Source organism: Catharus ustulatus, chromosome 7 (assembly GCF_009819885.2).
Source record: "Catharus ustulatus isolate bCatUst1 chromosome 7, bCatUst1.pri.v2, whole genome shotgun sequence".
NCBI classification, from domain to species: Eukaryota; Metazoa; Chordata; class Aves; order Passeriformes; family Turdidae; genus Catharus; species Catharus ustulatus.
In genome coordinates, this window is record NC_046227.1 from 22,716,875 (window position 1) to 22,736,521 (window position 19,647).

The 19,647-nt window shown below is 48.4% G+C and overlaps 1 protein-coding gene across 1 annotated transcript; it reads left to right on the forward strand.

Annotated features, from left to right (window-relative positions):
• Positions 1-386: 386 nt before the first annotated feature.
• LOC116998879 (serine/threonine kinase 11 interacting protein) lies at positions 387-19,428 on the forward strand. The gene is made up of 24 exons (XM_033065037.1): positions 387-465; positions 565-767; positions 2,784-2,858; positions 3,083-3,178; positions 4,106-4,213; positions 4,413-4,484; positions 5,435-5,564; positions 5,734-5,837; positions 6,597-6,686; positions 7,717-7,758; positions 8,257-8,424; positions 8,728-8,809; positions 8,918-9,283; positions 9,464-9,654; positions 10,615-10,725; positions 11,426-11,621; positions 13,023-13,514; positions 14,980-15,095; positions 15,285-15,382; positions 15,563-15,741; positions 15,987-16,071; positions 16,487-16,569; positions 18,063-18,289; positions 18,593-19,428. Exons 1-24 carry the CDS (start codon positions 411-413, stop codon positions 18,731-18,733), a joined length of 3,510 nt encoding a protein of 1,169 aa, XP_032920928.1. The 5' UTR covers positions 387-410; the 3' UTR covers positions 18,734-19,428.
• The last annotated feature ends 219 nt before the right edge of the window (positions 19,429-19,647 follow it).

A 19,647-nucleotide genomic window follows, 5' to 3' on the forward strand; every position in this document is an offset into this window, starting at 1 on the left:
CCGCCCGCCGCCGCGCCGCGCCCCGGCCCCGCCGCCGCGCTCCGCCCGACACGTGCCGCGCCGCGCTGGCGGCGGGCGGCGCTGCTCCCCGGCCTCCCGCCGGCCCGGCCCGCTCCGCTCCGCGCCGCCTGCCGCCGCCGGGCCGCCGCCGCTTACCGGGGGGGCTGCGGGGCGGCGGCGCGGGGCGGCGGCGGGGCGGGGGCCGGGGGGCGCGGGCCCCGCCGAGCGGGAGGGGGACGCTGGGGCGGGCTCCATGGCAACCGGATGTGAGCGGCGGCCGCCTCGCTGGTGCGGCGGAAGGGCGCGCCTCGGCGGTAACGCGGAAGAGCGGCGGAGCGGCGGCGGGACCGGCCGTGCCGGGCCGTGCCGAACCGGGCCGGGCCGGGGTCGCCTCGGCCTGCCCGCTGCAGATGGCTGCGGCGGAGACGCTGGTGCGCGGCCTGGCGCGGCTGCTGCAGGACGCCGGTGAGTGGCGGCCGCCGCGGGCCGCCCTGGGCCGGGTGGTGTCAGTGCCCCCGGCGTGTGGACACTCACGGCCCGGCCCGTCCTTCCCCTTTCCTGCAGGGGACCTCGTCCTGGACGGCTCCAGCACGCTGACGCTGCTCACCTCCACCCTGCAGCACCTCACGCAGGTCTTTGAGCAGCATCTGGGCTCCCGCAACCAGAACCGGGGCTTCGTGGCGCTGCCCTCGCACCCCGCCGAGACAGCCGCCATCCTCCAGGCGCAGTTCCTCTTCGACGTGCTGCAGAAGACTCACTCTCTGAAGGTCCGTGCATACCGGGGCCGGGGTGCTGCAGGGCCGGCCTCTGGAGGCGGCAGGCACATCTTCAGAGGAGCCTCCTCTGCCCATTTCCCCTGTCCGACGGGCAGGCTCCGTGGGTCCGATGGCTGTCACAGGGCTCTTGCGTGGAGTCGTCGCTCAGCACGATAATCTATAGCTGCTTATCTAGGATCAGCCGTGCGGCTCAGCGGAAAGTTTCTCGGAGTTAAAAACAGGGGTAGCAGGAGTTGATTATGTTCTGACCTTGGTAAGGTGTTGTCATTGTTGGGCAGATGATTATTTTCTGAAGTGCTTGAGCAATTCAGGCAGTATCTGGCACCTGAGCACAGCTGAGTGCTCCCGGAGTGATGATTGATCTGCCCAAGGCAGCAGAGCCGGGGAACTTGAGCAGAGGGGTCAGATGTTGTGCACACTCTGAGGCTGCTGCTTACTTCAGCAGCCTGGGCAATGGTTCTGGTTGATCAGTTTCACAGCACGGGTTATTTCTAGTTATGTATCCTCATTAATTTTAACAATAAAGGTTGTAGTAAAGAGGCTGTAATAAAGATAAAACTATAGATCAAGGAATACTTCAGAGAGGTTTTTGAAAGGTGGCACGTTCTACAATGCTGCACATTATTCTACTCAGCACTAGGACACGCTGGGAGGGTAGTAGTGGTGAAAGGAGCCTGAGAGGGGAAGAAGCATTAGCAGCTGTTTTGGCTTCCACAGCAGGGCTCAAAAGGTATTGCGGCTGAGCACTAAAATCTGTGATGTCTTTGAAAAGTGTTTCCCCTGTGAGAGTGGAGTGGTATCATAATGTTGTTGGGAGGATTTTGTAGTGGTGTAGTGAGTGGGGCCCAGAATCTGTGGAGAAAGATGGGTCTCCTGGCAGGAGGAGGCAGGGAGGGACACTGCAGTCAGGAGGATGTCGTGGTGAGGGCTCCTGTTCACTAGAAAATGTGCTCTCTCTGCAACAAGCCTATAAAGAAGGCAAAGCTGCCCATTGATGTCTGGTAACTGGTTTGCTTGGAGAAGCTAATAATTTATATCAGCCTGGCAGGTTTTTAAGACAGTGGAGGGAGAAGAGATAATCAAGATGCACAGCAAGAATGACATCTGAAATAAACTTTGCTAAAACTGATCATTAGAGCTTGCCAGTGCAAGCTTCCCTTACAAATGTTCTTGTTCAACATGCAGCATTAGTGCTGGCAGGCAGTGGGCAGTGGGCAGTGATTCATTCCTGGCAGGGCTGTAGCTCTGGAAGCAGTGGTGGTGATGAGGTCTTGGGATGTCTGTTCTGCACCTGATGAGTCACTTCTGTGTGAATGTAAATGTAACTGGCAGAGGTGACCTTTCTGGTTTTACTTTGCTGTCTGCAGTGGAAGTGGTAACTACTTCATTACTCACTTTCAGTAGCAGCCAGAAATACTGTTTATTTATGCACTGTCCATAGAAAGCATAAGAAGGTGGTTTTAATAAGCTGCTTTATGGTTCAGGAACACAGCCTAACTGCCCTGTGCTGAAAGGGCCTGTGGCTGTGCTGCAGAATACAAAGAGGAGGTTTGCAAGCACCTCAGTCTAACACTAACAGGGTCTTATTTGGCCTCTTGTAGTCAAATGCACATGCACACCTCCCACCAGCATGCTAGTTCCACTCAGTTGCTTGATAAACACACCTCCAGCAGTTAGTTTTGTCTTGTCGATTTACTGGTTGTGGCTGATGAGGAATCCAGCTGTCAGGTCTCGCAGTGGTGCTGAAAGTGGTGAAGCCATGCAAGCAGGGGAGATGAAGAGGAGCTCCCTGGGCTGGCAGACACTTGCTAACATGTTATTCTCTGTGCTCTCTATTGTACTATGGATGTGGGGAGACAGTGCCACTACCGGCACTGGAGAGAGCTTTTAAGGGATCACCCAAGTTGGAGGGACAGCACGTTCAAGGTGCTGCAGTTGGTGCATCAGGAAGATGGTAATGCAGCACAAATCAAGCTTGACATGAGACTTCTTTTCTCATTTCTCTAGCTTGTTCATGTTCCAAACTGTGTTTTGCAATCTGCTGTGAAGATCTTCCCTTTCAAGTCCCTCCGGCATCTGGAAGTAAGTATAGATGGCAAGAGTGGTTTTGAGTCTTGCTGTTTGGGTTTTCTTGACTAGTTTTGTGGTTGCAGAATGTCTCTACTCCTAAAAACTGGGCAGGCTTTTGTGGCTTCCCTAGAAGGCTAAGACTACACTGCAGCACTTGCTTGGGGTAAAACTTGGATCTGTTCCTCCACTGTAATATTTTGATGTATGTTGTTCTTACTTTCTCATCACTGCTGCAGTTGAGGTCTGTCCCTCCACACTGCCTCCGGGGACTGCGATTTGTTTATTCTCAGCTGGAATCTCTCACCTGTTGCAAATGTATCAGTACACTGGAGGTAAGTGTCTCTACACAGCTCATGGGGTAAATTGCAAGAGAAAGGCTGTCTTGATCTCGTAGCTCTTCACACAGGGAAGATGTAGGAGACAGTGTTAGCCCTTTTATTCATTCATGTTGCGTATGGCTTCATCTCCCTTCCCTTTTGTGGGCTCCTATTCCTGTCTCAAGCACTGTTGAAGAATTCCCTGCTTGCAAGCACATGTGCTCTGTAGTCTTCCCTTTAGCTTCTTGAGAATTTTTGGCTCTAGACAACATTTGTGTCAACTAGGACGACTCTGTATCTGGCTGTTTCCACATTCAAGGCCTACAGCTGGTCAAGGTTTATATCGCTGTACCTCAGCAGCATTTTTAGAGTGTATCGTCAGAGGAAATGCTGTGCTCTGGTGTCTTACCTGCACTGGTGCCCAGCACATTTCTGAGACATGAAGGCAAGCTCCAGTCATGGAGAACTGAGTAGCAAGGGCTGTGCTGGCCCTGGGCCTCTGGGCTTCTCTCTGGGACATAGAAGCAGATGCCTGCTAGAGAACAGGGGCTGATAGTAGGGTGCTTTGAGAGCCTTTTTTTATCTGTCAGGAGACAAGTGTGTTTCTTGATTTTGTTTGAGGGAGGTCTGAAAATTATTTTGTTGTTGTGAATCTTTGTACTCAGTGTTCTGAGCCTAAGAAATCTTAACAGATTAGGGTAACTATTGCCACTTCAGTGTAGGAAACAAAAGCATCTCCCCTTCTTTCTAAATATCTGGCCATGGGGCTCCCACCACCTCCAAATACTTGAGTTAGGGACATGAAAGCCACTGCCTCTCTAAGCAAGACAAGGTCTGTAAAGCACAATATGTCAGCCACCTTCTAGAGTGTTCTCCTATGTTCATCTGCTTTTGCTCTAACAGCTAGTACTCACAAAGGAATGTCTCCTCTCTTCTTCCTAGGAAATAATTTCAGCATGTGGTGGAGATCTGAGCTGTGCTCTCCCGTGGTTGGAACTGCAGACTATGAACTTCAGCTATAATTCAATTACTACCTTGGATGACTCACTGGTGAGTGGTGCATCGTTCCTGCATGGCTGAGAAGAGAGGAGATGATCACAGCCAAGAGCCAGGCCCTCTGTTACTGATGCTGCTAGGTCTGGGTGGGAGGAAACGGGCAGTGTTAATTTTGCTCTCCCAGCAGGAGAGGCTTTTCACGCTATAACAGAGACAGTTGTAGGATCTGATCTAATATCTTTTTGTCCCTCAGCAATTACTGAATGCTCTGAAGGTCTTGGATTTGAGTCACAACAAGATCCAGGATTGTGAGCACTATTTAACGGTGAGTATTTTGGGCTGACCAGCAGTTTCCTCCTGTGCAGAGGATACTGCTAAAATTCTGTCATTGTTGACATCACGTTCCTACTAGGTGAGGTTTAGTAAGATAAATCACAGATCTGGTGTGCCTTAGAGCTATTGCTTGCAGCCTGAAAACTCTTGTCCTGTATGTGCAGTCTGAGTGCCACTGAGGCAGAGAAGGCAGTGTTCCTCACCTCTAAGGAGCTCTGGTTGTCACTTGGCAGTCCAGCATGGCCGAGTGGTAAATGCACTGAAACACACAGGGTACTGTGTGTGTACAGCCCCTCACAGGGTGGGCACTCCACTGTGGCCAAGACTGCTGTAATCTGTGCAACATGTGAGAGTTATGTAGCCAGTCATGGAGCTGTAGAAGCTTACTGTTCAGTTTGTTCAAACTCCCAGTAGCATTTATTTCCTGCTCTCAGAAACCAGTCAGTCACTCTAGAAAAGGGGCAGTCCATCACAAAGGCACTTGTGTTTCTGGGGAATGTCAATGAAGTCCATGCTTTGCTGGGCTAGATCTGCTTTTTTGAAGCAAAGCAATGAAACAGCTTTTCATGAAGTTGGTGAGGCTCCCAAGGTATCATTTCCCATCATCTTTACAAAGGTAAGAAAGGGTTTCTTTTGGTAGTTCACTCCTTTTGCTGAGTGAGGCAGGATGTCCAGTCCTTTCCTGTACCCCATTGAAATTGGCGAGGAAAGAGAAAGGTGCTCCTGGCCAGTTGTGTAAAGCAGTTAGATGATGCTGATTACCCCTAAACAAATCACTCCCAATGTGAACATTGAACTCTTCCTGCAGAAACAGTCTTAAGAAACTCACTTGTTGGTTGACCTTGTTGGGATGAAAAAAATGGTAGAAGCTAGTGCCCTGTTTTGAGTTCAGGGCCAGAATTTGAGATAAGATACCAATTGATCCAATGTTGCTCTTCTCAGACCCTTACAGAGCTAGAATACCTCAATCTGGCATACAACTTCCTGTCCAAGGTGCCAAACCTTGGCATCTTCAGCCGATCCAAGCTGGTGACTCTGATCCTGCGCAACAATGAGCTCGACAACATTAATGGTGAGCCCACAAGAGAGGAGCATTTCTGAGTTTGAAGCCTTCCTGCCATCCTCGAGAACAAACAGAACTTGAAATCTTGTGCATAACTATTTTTACTAGGGTTCAGTTTTGGGGGAAGTTCCTAAGTTATGTCTTCTAGCATGCTGATGGCTTCTTGCTTTATTCACAGGGGTGGAACAGCTTGTGAATCTGCAGCACCTGGATGTGGCCTATAACCTGCTGCTGGAGCATGCCCAGCTGGCACCATTGTCCACTCTGCACTATTTAAAAAAAGTAAGCATAAAGCCTGATGGGTGTGTAAATGAGGGATTTCATGGTCAGGATGTGCAAGATGGAGACTTTGTGGTAACCAGAGATTTTTGACCAATAAGTTCAACTCTTGAGCATTTAATTTTATTGCAGGAAACTGATGGGAGAGCCTTAGACAGACACCTGTGTTTCAGCCTTCTTTTTTAGTGACCCTTCCTCAAGCTAACCTTTGCTCATCCTTTCTGATTTTAACACTGTCAAGTTCAGTAAAGATCCTCCCATAATCCTGTTGTGGATTTGTGTGTTCAGAGAAGTCTGAAGGAGCATGGTAGTCACTATAGTGCTTATGAAAGAAGATCATAGAATCAGAGAGTGATTGCACTTGCTAGGGACCTTAGAGATCTAGTTCCAACCCTTCTGCCATGAGCAGGGACACACCTCCCACTAGACCAGCTTGCTCAAAGCCTCATCAAGTCTGGCTTTGAACACCTCCAGGGATGGGGCATCCACAGTTTCTCTGGGCCTGCAAAGGACTGTTCTTTCAACACTTCTCAGTCAGTACTGAAAAGTCTTGTAATGATTTAGGTCATGAGTAGGAGGTACTTTATTTGCTGAACGAATTTCAGGAAGCATTGTAAAATCCTAATCCTCTCCTGGCTTGATAACTGTTCCACTGCAAGGATATTTCTTGAAGCAGAGAATAAAGACTGGAGCCTGCAGTCAGGATAGACTGGGGTAGAAAATACTGCTTCTAGTAACAACTTGTCTGTTTCCCTCACCCAGCTGCATTTGGAGGGAAACCCAATATGGTTCCATCAAAATCACCGATCTGCAGCCCTTGTCCATGTGTCTCCCAGGGCAGCCTTCTCCAATGTGAGTATTAGCCACCTACCTTCTGCACCTTCTGTTGAAGGCATAGGATGTTCTAACACTCAGGAGCAAATGAAGGAAAAGGAAGTTGAAGATTTATCCCAGCTGTGTTACAGTGATGATTGTTTTGTGGTTACTTTTTTTTTTCTCTTTTACCTGTGGTAGAGTAGTTTAACCTTACATTTTTATGTGATATACTGGCCAGCACAGATTTGAATACTCATCTCAGGTTTACACCACCTCAGATCTTAATATGTCTTCAGTGTCTACTTCTTCACTTTTGCTCACTGATGGAACTTAACTCTGTTCCTGCTAGATAGTAATGATGTAGCTGGACTGTGCAAAGAAGGAGCTCACAGTCTTGGCCCACCTTACCTAAGCATGAACTACTTTGGCAGCCATGGCCACTTCTCTGTCTCCTTCACTCTGCTCTCAGCCAGGTGTCATCACTGTTCCCTTACACTTCAGTGCTTAGCTCAGTTCCTGGTAATCTGATTTCAAATAAAGAAGCCAGCAAAGCAGTGTTTTGGCAATTTAGCAAAATAAACTTACTTGATAAGGGTCAAAGGTGTTCCAGAGCTGCTCTGCCCTTCATATTAGTGGCAATTGTCTGGATTCATTGTCTTCAAACTGCATCTTGGAAAAAGCTTTCACTAAGCTCAAGTTACTGGAAGCTATGTGGAATCAGGCTAGAAGTAGGATACAGGCTTTGAGGTGAAAGTGAGTACCTTTCAAAACAATTTGAGTTGTTGTAGAATAATCTATTGTACCTCTTCCGCGAACTGTCTTGGAAACATTTCTGGAAGTTATAAAATCTGTAAACAGGAAAACCACAACAGTCCCTTCTGGCCTTATATGCTCTTAGGTCGGGTGGCTACAACTAGATAGGCAGGAACAGGGTTGTTTCTTTGCAGTTTTTTTGCCAGGGATCCCAGCCCTAGGGTGGCCTGAAGGGAAGTAGGAGTCAGCAGAAGTTGTCCTGAGTATGTGCCAGCCAAATGGAATCTGACTGCAAATGGGTCTCTAATTACAGTTCTTCTTGGACGGGGAGCCACTCTCTTCCTCAGACCTAATGGTAAGTATAATTGTTAAAAACTCATCTTACTGGCTTTGGGACTGGGAACTCTGACAGGTTTTTGCATTGTCTTGTGTCCTATTAAATCTTTATGGGCTACCTTGACTTTGATACAAATCGTTTTTGTCTTAGTTCATGCTGATTCCTTATAATTGTTGGAACTGGCCAGTGTAATTTATTCTGGCTTATGTAGCCCTGCAGGACTTGGAGCCTTGCCTGTTTCCCCTTCAGGTACTGCATGGTACTTGAGACTTGAACTACATGTCAGCAAAATAGTTAGCAGTTTCCCATTTGCTATCTTTAAGAAAGGCAGAGATTGAGTTAAATCAGGGTGGTTGTGATAAACAGTATAATCAACCAGGCAGGATCTGCTGTCAGTACTTGGAGGTGGTGGAAGCTTGAGGTGAGGAGCAGGAAAGCTGTCAGCCTAAATTGTGGCTTGGTTACTTTGTCTACCCTTTGCACTCAGCTGGCAATACTCTCTTGTTCTTTCTTTAGCACCTCCCAAGACTTGTGCAAAGTGTGTCCCAGTCCATCCACACCTCTACCTCAGAGAAGACTGCACTGGACCGCAGTGCACTGGAGAGCTCCTGTGCTGCAGACTTCAGCGACAGTCAGTCCCCATCAGAGAATGTGGCCATCAGGGTCCCTCGAAAGAAAAGCAAGGTCTGGGACTGGCATAGCTTCTTAGCCATGTAGCTGGCATCTTGGGTGAAGGGAATGCCTTGATGTGAAAGCCTCCTGCAGTGAGATGTGCTCTGGTACTGACTGTGTGGTTAGTGAGCCTCTACTCTGCTGTGTGTCAGGAAGGGGCTTTCATATCAATCTTCATATACCCTGACAAATGTTTCATGGTGTGTCTCTACACTGTGACAGCTATAAACCCTTCAGCTTGGCAGAGCCCCTCATCAGGTGCTCTTTCCATTGTTCTAGTTCCTTACAACTACTTTTATCCTTTTTTTTTTCCAGGGAAAAGTCAAAGTGCGCAGGGCAAGTATTTCGGAGCCAAGTGACACAGAACATGAGCCCCAGGCATTACCCTTCTCTGCTGGTGAGGCTTGTCATCTTCCTTGATAACATAGAAACTAAACTGCCCACAGTAAGAGTAGTGCTCTGGCCTGGTGATGACTTTCATACTTCCCAAGTTTTCTCTCTGCAGGTCTGGTCCTGGAGCATCAGAAGGAGATGAAGCGCTTGGCCAGCTTCAGAGATCGCTTTGGTGCTGACTGGCTGCAGTACAAGAGACACCTGGAGGAGCATGACCAAGTACCCGTCATGTCCCGCAGCCGTTCTGCAGAGGAGATCGCAGACAGACCTGCTGTAATGGACTTGCAGAATGAGAGCTCTGACCCAGAGCAAGAAAAGCCCCAGATATCCCAGGAAGGATCCTCTCCCGCTTTGGATGGCACTGTAAAGGAGGAGGAACCTGAAGTACAGCTGGATGAGCCTGTGGAAGGAGAACACAGAGAAGAAGAGGAGGCAGATGAGCTAATGCTTGGAGAGGAGGAAGAGGAAAAGGTAGAAGGTAAACAGGTCCTTTCACTGCTGTATTTAAGGGCTTGGATGACAATAAAATAGATTAATCAAATGTGATTTATCTCTGAAGCTGTATCATGATGCCCAGTATGGTGGGAATGCTAAGGAACTGGGTCCAGCAGGACTGAAGGCCTGCATGTACTGACCTGGGTTGTGTCTTGTTTGGCAGTGGACCTGTGCCAACCAGTCCTGGTGAGCCAAATAGAAGGTGAAGGGGACCCAGAGCCAGACTGGATCTTCCTGCGAATCACAGCTAAGCATGTGATTGAGGTGGAACTGAAGGCTGCCAGAGTCCTCCACAAGCTGGAGCTGAAATGCCTGAAGAATGTGGAGACCTCTGAGTTGACCTGGAAGAGGATGGTGAGTAACACTTCTCTGTGAGCCTTTGTCATCTTACTTCCTGTGTATGGCAGCATTCTGGATTTGGGCTCCTGTTGAGAATACTGCAGGTCTTTTCCTAACTCCTGCAAAGCCTTATTGAGCATCTCTTCAACTCAATGCATGTGTGTCTAATGGCATCTGTATTGCTTAGACTACCTGCAATAATGCAGCAGAAGCCAGCATCAAATCTATTCCAGAGCTGGAATTTGAAGACAATGGCTGGACTTGTTCCAGTGTGGAGGAATGAGAGACTTCTCAAGGGGAACTTAAATGAAATGGAGATCTCCTTCCCATCCATTCCTGGCCTTGGAGGACTCTTTGTAATTGCATTGTTTCTAAAGCAGCACAGAGCCTAGTGTGATGTTTAAAAAGCTCCTGGCAGCTCAGTGGGCAGTTTGCCATCTGCTCTAGGTGCCCACTTGAGCATTACCAGCCCGTTTTGGCTTTTGTGGTTCTTTAGAAAGGGAGTTTGGAAATCTGTTTTTTCGTGTGGTAGGATTTTAACATTCAGTCTGTATACAGACATGTTCACGGGTTTCTCTAATACTGTTTTCAGTAAAAGCTCCAACTCATTTTTAAACCCTGCCTTTATGCCTTTTTGAATGTTTGTGGCTTGATACTCTTCTGAAATACCTTCATGAAAAGGTGTTTTGATTGAAATGCTTTGTTTTGGGCCTTGAAAGTTACTGTTGTAAGTTTAAATCCCTCATGCAATTTTTCAAGCACTTAGTGCAAGTGTTGTCAGCACTCATTAGCTTTATATTTGTTTATTTATTTCTGCTCATTTTACCAGACTCCCAAATGCTATCAGCTGTGGAGGGATGCTTAGGACGCACTAAATTAAGTACTTGTATGGCCATGTTTCAACTGTTTGCAAGCAAATTTATTCTGTGAAAGCTTCTCCCTCATCCTAGAACGGGTGTTTTCTGTCTCCTGCAGGACCTGGAGCGAGTTTTCCCTGTCCTCACGTTGCACTTCAGCTACATTCGCAAGGACCGGCAGAAACGCAAATATGTGGTGCTTGACGACTGCCCGGAGCAGTGTCTGCAGGTGCGGGAGGCTTGGGGAGGGGGCAGTGCTGCTGCAAGACACTGAATTCTTTCAGCCAGTGTAGGGCTACTGTTCTCAGAGCACATGAGCCCCTGCTGCCCATGTCTGGCTTGTTGGCGTTTCTTCTTCTGCACAGATGACCTGTGGAGGGCCCTGTGGGCATGGCCATGGGCAGTGGAGCTCCTTTAGCATAAACGGTGCTCTCAAGGAGAGACTCTTGCAGTTTTCTCCCTCTTGGGATGAAAAGTTGTCAAGCCAGTGATCATTACTTGTGCATGTGCAATGTAATGTTTTGTGGGTGCTGAGTGATGTGCTGGCCTGTGTTTCGTCTTCTGGACAGTGAATGTCAGTGCTGTGTCCACACAGCTGCTGTGGGGACTCTGGTCTGTAATAATTTTTCTCAAGATATTATTTAGTAACTTTAAACAAGTTGTTAGAGGGAAGACACAAATACATGTGACCTTTGAGATGAGAGTTCCAGAGGGAGCCTGTCAGTATGTATCAGGTTGTCTTGGTCTTCTCCAGTGAAGCTCCATGCCCTTAGCAAGTGTTGCACAGCTGGGAAATGTTCTTCCACCCCTTACTCTCTGAAATGCTATAGTGAGGCATGTGAAAAGACTTGCTGGTGTCAGAAGCTTGATTTTATTAGGACAATCATAGCTACCTGATAGCATCCTTTTCTCTGTGCTGCTACTTTTAGAGTATCCTTGAAGTGTTATCCCCAGCTGTTGAGGAGAATCGGCGAAATCAGGACCAAGAGAAGGGATCCATGAAACTCCAGTGCCTGAAATGCAAGCGGGAGTTTTCACAGTCCCTGGCCCCCTGGCATCAAGGTTCTTATCCTTCAGAGCTTGGAGACACCAAAATCCTGGAGACTCTAGTTGCCTCAGATCAAGGTAGGCTGTGGTGCCCAGGAGAAGGATGTTTGCTAATTAATACCCAGGCAGATTTCCAGAGTGGCAGCTGTGGTGCAGAACATGGAATGTATAGGAGATGCATTGGCTGTATTGGAATTTAAAACCTATTGTGGGATGAGCTCTCACTTGGCCTGCTTGGACTGGGAAGAGCCTGCTTTGTTTCCTAGCAGGAATAAGGCACTGGTTTAAGGTTAAGCAAACAGCACTCCTGTTCTGGGTGGCCTGGGGCAACACAGGGGTGCTGGAAACTGAAGTCTGGGAGAGGATTTAAAGGTCATGTAGTCAGTTCTGCCACAGAGACTTTATTTGTTCTAAAGAGCTTTTGCTAATGGAAGCTTCCAGGGAATCTGCATCAGTATTTCAGGTAAAACTTTGGCTGTTAGATATCAGAAAACAACCAGAGCCCTAATCTAAGTCTCCCTGTCTGTGGTCTTAAGCCCACTCTTGCTGCCATTTTGGAAGAGCAATTTATTCCTTTCTTTGTATTTGAGGACCATTGCTCTACCCTGGCAACTTTTCCTGGTTTCTGACCTCTAGACTAAATAAGCTCAAGTCTCTAGATAATTTCCTTGTCAGTCATATCTCATACATTCAGTTTTCTGCTGGTATTTGTATTTTTTCCCATTTGTCCATGTTTTTCTTTGGCTGTTTAAAACTAGATGTGGTATTTCAGCTGAGATGTGGCTGGTCCTGAGTAGGCATCTTCTGATTGCTGGGTTTTTCAAAGCTCAGTTTATATTTTAAGCGGGGAGTGCCTTAGTTGAGAAGATGCTGTTTGACAAAGTGTCCTGGGACTGAAGTACTGCAGGGAACACAGAAGTGCTGTCCTGGCTGCAGCACTTTTCTCCACCCCAGGACACTTTCTTCTTCCTGCCAGAGTAATGGGAGTTCCATGACCCTGCTGGAGTCTGTTCTGGTGTGGGTGAAGGGAGCAACAGGACTCAGGGTCAGAAGGGATGAGGACAGCTGGGGAAGGGACACAGCATGCTGGGGATGGAGGTGGCTGAGGAAGATAGGATTGACTGGTCGTGAGCTTGGACTTCAGAGGTTGTGTGAGCACTTGCAGATGAGAAGTAGAGGAAAGTCATGAGCCAAGCCCTGATACAGTTTCATTTGCAACCCCAGTACACACTGGGCATCCTAAATCTGACCAGTACTATTTCATGTGGCACTGACCCAGAATTTCTGGTTGATTTGTGAGGGAAGGTATGTAGGATATGCTTCTGAACAAGTTGCTCAACAAGCTGCTCAGGTCAGACTGTAACTATTCTCTACCTTGAAAAGGGAGGGTTCGTGGTTTGAGAGGAGGTGGGGGGAAGTAAAATCTTGCTGGGGAGAGCTGTTGTGGCTTTTCTTTATACCTGACAAAATCTTCCACAGGTCCTGCGGCATCTGGTGAGCCCATAGCCTGTCCCAGTTGTTCCAGTGACCTTGTGGTCATTCTGCCTTCAGAGGAGTGCTCCAGCACACCTCTGCCGCCTGGTGCCGACAGCACGAGTGAGGACCTGTCAGACTCTGTGCTGGAGGGAGGCAGCCAGCAGGAGGGCCCAGAGGAGACATCTGTCCTGGCCAGTGAGAGCGGGAAGTTCTACATCGGTGGGGAGGACAGCTCGGACATAGATACCAGCAACAGCACCAGGACCCCAGAGCTGAGCACTGAGCCTGGCACCACTCTTCATCCCAGCTCCCACGGATCAGATGGTGGCTGTGGGAAGGAGCAGGGTGTGAAGAGCCAGTACTTGTCCCTCAGCCACACGGACACCAACGGGGGCAGCCTGATGGGAAGCTACCATTACAGTGTTTCTCGGGGGCCCACCCCTTCCTCGCTGTCTTTGAACTCTGAGTCCGAGGAAACGTGGAATCTCAGTCCTTGTGAGTATGAGGAAGCTATGCAGGGTTTAGGGGTGTTGAGAGCTTGTTGTTGGTTTTATCACTGGTGCTTGGAGGGTACACTTACTCCTGTTTAATGGGGAAGGGGGGCATGAAGTAATAACAGCCATAAACATATGGTTCTTATGAGCAGAGATTTTCATTCCCCTCTCTGTTAAAAAATCCTCATGCCTGAAGGTAGGAAAAGTGAGTCAGCTCCTAATATCTATTATTGCTTAGACTCTGAGTAATAGGGTCTTGTTCTGGAAGCTTTATTGCTCAGTTACAGACACTCTGGGTTCCTGTGGCATCCATGAGCTGCCAGCTGGAGCATTACCTTTGGACAATAGTATGCACAATTTCTCTGTATTTTTTCTTTGGCTTAAGTGCAGTGTGAGGCTGGTGTGCTAGTAGGAGGTTCTGGTTTCTGGATCTACAGTTGCTTGTGCTTTCCTCACTTTTTTTGTGAGCTTCAGGTGACAAAACCTGTCCAAGAGACTGCATGGCTTGTGAGGGCTGTCATGGAAGACAGGAGGTCCACAAATGATTTTTCTGAAGGGAGTTAGACTTCTGATGTAGCAGACTGCCTTTGCCTGGGTATCAGCTGGTGATTTACAGAATAACAAGCTGGAAAGGAGCTGCTCGTTACCTGATCTAGCCCAGCAAGTGACTCTACTGCAGCTGAGTGTGGTTCTGATTTGTAAACCTATTGGTTTCTTGATCTATAGAGGTCTCCCCCAGTCCTTCAGGACTGCCATGCCTCAGAAGGGGAGTCAATGTAGAATCACTGTTTTAAGGTTGCTATGTTCAGTCTTGTACAGTTGAAGTATGAGAAATAAAGCAGCCTCTTTTCTGGGGTCAAATTGCAAGGTCCCAATTTAAAATTGAGCCTATGGAAAGTTCCTGCTGAGGAGATTAGTGTAGTGTTTCTGGTGGAGAACAGGCTCTGCTGGGAAGTGCAAACTCTTGGGTGGTACTGTGGCTGTTGTATAAATTATTTGGTTATACAATTTCATGACAAACCTAATTATACTCTTTAGCAGTTTTATTGGTGTCTTCCTCTAGCCCCTTTAACCTTGCCACGATCAAAGTCAGAGTTAAAAAGTTGACCTAAGCTGACACCAGCTGAAATAAAAAATATCTTTCTGGCTTTGTGATAAAGAATTGCCCTCCGGCCAAATCCAGCAGCAAAGCAGTGTCCTTCTGTGATAAAAAGCCAAGCATAGTTTGAAGCTGGCTTAGACCAAAGCTTTCTGTATCTGAAAAAAAAGCAAGTATTGGCGCAATGACGTCCTCTTTTATCTCCACATGGAGACCTGTGGCCTGTAAAGCCCTGTGTTTGGCCCTTTGTCTTGAGGAGAGACTTGATGGAAGCAAGTGTGCAGAGGGGGTGACACTGGTGCCCTGGTGCCTGTCTGCATGCCTGGTCAGTGGACAGAGTGTCATTGCTGTCCTTTGCTCTTCTCAGCTGTAAACAGTGTCCTGAACGCAAGGGACTTCCGGGCAGTGGATCATCGCCTGAAGCTCTACCTGGACATGGAAGTTTTTGAGGAGAATGCTGAGGAGTTCCAGTGCTTCCTCAAGGTGAGCTCCCACAGCACCACTCCTACAACTCTTTGGCTGTCCCTCTTGCCCCCGTGAAAGATCTGCACTGAGGTGGCATCTCAGAGGCTGTGGATGTGAAGGGAGCTGAAGTGTCTTTGAGGCTGGCTTTTCTGTGGATGAGCTGTCAAGGGGCACGCCAGGCTATGACCCATCCTCTGTGTGCTCTAGGTGGCCATGGTGAAGTTTGGCCGGCAAGGAGAGTTCCTCTCAATCCTGGTTGCTTCTGATGTCAAGATTTATGTGCTGGAAGTCACCAGAGCTATCAGGTGAGGACCCTGCAGCAAGTCTGTGAGTGCTGGGTGGTGCCAGCCTGTGCTAGCCTTGCTGCCCTTACCCTGGAGGGTGGTGACATGCACAGGCTCTTCTGGCAAACCCCTTGCTGCAGTCTGACATGGGAGAAGAGATGGGGCAGCCTGCTGCAGCTGAGGGTTGTGCTCTGTGATTAGGGGACAACCTGCAGACTGGCTGAAGAAGAATGACTCTCACTACCTGTCTGATATTTCTCATCTGGAAGTGGGACTCTGCCACCAGAGCTTGCGAATGGAGTTTGAGAACCCAAAAACTTCCTATAATCTGCTGATCCGGAACCAAAGCTGCTGTGACCAATTCCTGCAGACCCTGACAGGTAAGAGTAGAGCTGTAGGGGGGTGGGGTAGAGGATTTGAAAGATTTGTTCTTGGGGAACTATCAGGACAGTTATTGTTGGATATATGTTGGAAATTACCTTCTTGACAGTTCAGAAAAAAAGCTGGGAGAGAATCTCACTGGCATCATTGCAATACCTCTCTGAATAGTAGGGAAGTGTCCTGAACTGTTATGTCCTGCCCTTGGGTTTGCAATAAAAGACACCTGCCTTCTCCCCCTCTTTAGATCTCATGCAAGAACTGCCTGCTAAGCACAGGAGCAAAGTGAAGGAAATCCCCACTGTGGAAATGAATCCCCAGCACTGGCTATGGTAAGAGCCTGTGAGAGGTTGGGATGTTAGGTAAAAAGGGATGTCTGCTTATCCAGCAGACCCTGGGAGGCAGGGTGCTGGAAACATTGCCTGCTGCACAGAGGGTGAACAGGCAAAGGGGTGTCATGGGCTGAGCCAGATGGGGCAACTTCAGCTCTTCTGGAAGCGCCTGAGCAGGGTAAAATGGAGGGAGAAAAAGCAGGAGGCAAAGGGCAGCTTTCCTACTTGCAAGAAGTGTTTGGCTCCTGGCTGACCAGTGGTAGTCAGAGGACCAGGAGAGGGAAGACTGCATTATCTGGAAGAGATGTGGGTCCTTCCCTTCCCCAAGAGGACCGGGAACAGTAGTTTAGTACATGGCAAACCTAGACTGGAAACAGAGTGCTTCCTTATCAGCCCGCTGTTGTGTCTCCTGCAGGCCTCTGCTGGACTCCAAGACCACAGATTCTGCAGCTGCAGGTGACACCAGTTTCTTCTACCTACTGGCCTACCTGATCCAAGGTACAGGAGATCTCAGTAGCCAGATGTCCCACACGTGCTGACTGCATACGTTTGTGATTGTAGTGTACAACCTGGGGGAAAAGAGCTGCATCCTTTGTCCAGCAGTGAAATGGGGTGGGGGCATGGGTGAGGGCTCTTTTCTAGTGCTGGGTTGTGTAGGATAGCAGCATACTTCTGTACATCCAACAAATCTCCCAGTTCTTTTCTACAAGGAAATCTAGGCTCTAGGGAGCAGCTGGTCTTGCACACCAGTTTTGGTGACAACTTGAGAAGCTAGAGATTATCTGAGGGCTGGATCATTGCCCTGATATGAGGGAAAGATGAGGAATCATAAAACCAGCTGCTTTGTGTGAGTTGCTGAAAGGCTTCTTCATTTAGGAAAACAGTAGTAGGTGTCCAGAACCTGAGATGATAGTGCAGGAGGAGCCTGCTGGAGCCCTTCCAAGTTTTGTTCCAGTTATTGCTGAGGGACAAATGAGGTTTTGCATCTTCAGTGAACAATTCCATTGTTGTCATAGTTTGGGGCACTGAAAAAAGCAACCTAACTCTTAATCACATTCTGACCAATTTGCTAAGCTTTTGCACCCCTGGTCACCATTGACCATTGGGGAAGTATGAGAGTGAGGATCAGAAAGAATCTGTGGGAAGTATGTCTTTTGGTATCCTCAAGCTGAATAACTAGTATGTTGGAGAGAGAAGTTACAGTGCATTTTTCTTACTCTACAGTTTTCTCTTCTTTTAGAGTAGGATGCCCAAAACTGGACACAGTTCCAGCTGAGATACCATTACCAAGTAGACAGGATTAATTAAACATCCCCTTTCTGATAGTCTGCTAATTCCCAAGAGTGAGATGTGATGAGAAAAGCAACATACTGCTGCATCAGTTTGTGATACCCTTGTGACCTCAGCCAGTTTTGCTAATGGTTCCCTATTACTGTGCATCTAACTTACTCCCAGGTTCTAATGCTTTTAATTTGCATCCACTGAAATATATTTATGGATTATATTTATGTTCCCTAATGATTATCAAAACTACTTTCCTTCTCGTCATATTTATGACGCATCCCAGCTTGGTATTAAACTTTATGTGCATACTCTCTGTTCCACCCATCAGATATCTGCAGCCAGACAAACTCAGGCCAAAAAAGGCAGCCTTTGAGCTGCAGCTGCCAAATTTTAACTAAGGAGTAGTAAAATGTTGTTTAAGAGGTCAAAAGACTGAAGTGACTCACTTGAGGGCATGGGCTGGACAAGCCTTGCTGGGCAGTGGTCTTTCATATGCATGCTCCTGCAACAAGCTTGGATAAGCTGGTGAAGCCCAGCCACATTTCAGTAGCCTGGTCACCTCTTCAGTCAGGAAGATGGATAAGGTTGTTCACCCAAGTTACTGCTACCATACAGGATTTCCCTAGGGGAGGAATGGAAAGCAAAGCTGGTTCTGTGGTGACTCAGGCTCTCAGCAAAGCCTTTCTTATTCCCTCATATCCTTTTAGGGGCATCTGCTTTCCCTGTGACCCTGCTGAGTACTCGAAGCATGCTATTTCTGCTGGAGGAGAATCACCAGTGGCAGGTGCAGCCCTCCTTGGATGAAGACCATGAGGCAGAAATGCTTCCTAGGAGCAACATCCAGTTGAAGGAGAAGCAGCCAATCACCAGTATTAGCAGTATCATAACCTACCGCCTCTGTCCTTGTGACATCAAGCTGATGCTTTATGATGAGGTAACCGGGAGCTGGTCATGGGGTCAAGATGCTGGGGGCTGACTGTGCTCAGATCTTGTTCCTGCAAGAGTGTCTTGGGGCTGTCATCTCCCATCCTAACCTAGGGCCTTGTACCACAGAGCCAAGGGAGCACAGTGGGAAGTCATGCAAGGGACACTCGACTGCTGGCAGCAGAGAGGGAGGAGGAGGTCATGAAGGAATTAGAAGGAGCTGGCAGCTGTGCTGGGGGATGGTGGCTCAGGGCTGATCAGTGCCTGTCAGCCCAGTCTGCTCATTTGCCTCCCTCCCTTTCCTCCCTGCCAGGTACAGAAGCTGGAGAGCACTTGGCACATCCACACAGAGTGCCCTGAGCTCCTGGTAGAGCTGGTGGAGTGGATCCGTGGGCCCTGGGAGGAGATGTTCTCCATCGAGCTTCGGAAGGCTGTGTATGAGGCACTGGAGTGAGCCTGGTGACTGGAGCAGGCAGGACTTGGAGTCGAGTGCTGTTGTGCCAGCAATGGTGCACAAGTGTTTCCCACTCCCATCTGACCTTGCTGTTCTGTGACCTCTGCTTTCCACTCTACTCTTGCCCCTGGGCCCTTTCTGGTGAGTGAGAGGGGAGCACATGATGGTTCAGACTGCACAGTCATTTATTTGCACTGGACTGGCCACTGAAGGAGAAGGTGGAGAGTGTTCCTTGGAATAGTATGTAAGCTACCCAAAGGAAGTCAGGTGCCATTTCTGGCAGATGCATTTGCTGCTTTCTTAGCTGTCTCAGGACAGCTATCATTATATGCTGTTGATTTTTTTTTTCCTCTCCCTCCTTGTCCGTTGTTTCCCTCAAGCTACCTGTTTCAAACAGGAGCCTGATTGCACAAGGGGATGAAGCATGTTATACACAACCCCACAGAGAGCCCTTACCTGTCTGCCTGATGGGGCATGGCTCAGTCTGCTGCTGTAGTCTTTCACTGTCACTGGGAGGAAGGAGCCTCGAGGTTCTCAGCACTGAAATGTGTTGCTCATTACTTAGGGGTCAGGCCTTATGGGCACCAGCAGGTATAAGCAAGGCTTAGGCTTTTTGTGAGCAGTCCAAAAGCAAGAGTCTATTTTAACATGAGTTTTACTATTTTCTATTGTAATAAAAGCTTATATTTATTGAATTGTCATGTTTTCCTTGTTCCATCCTTTTGCAGTGCCAGAATGTCTAAGGACTTCTGTGCTAGCTTTGCTGCTGTCCCAGGGGTTCCCTAACATCTCACCGGGTTCAGGCCATTCTCCCCTTCCTGCTCAGGGTGGGTGTGAATGGGCTGCTAGGTTAATCTCCACCTTCCTGGCTTCCAAGCAGCAGCAGAGGAATAAGGTTCAAACAATACTAGATT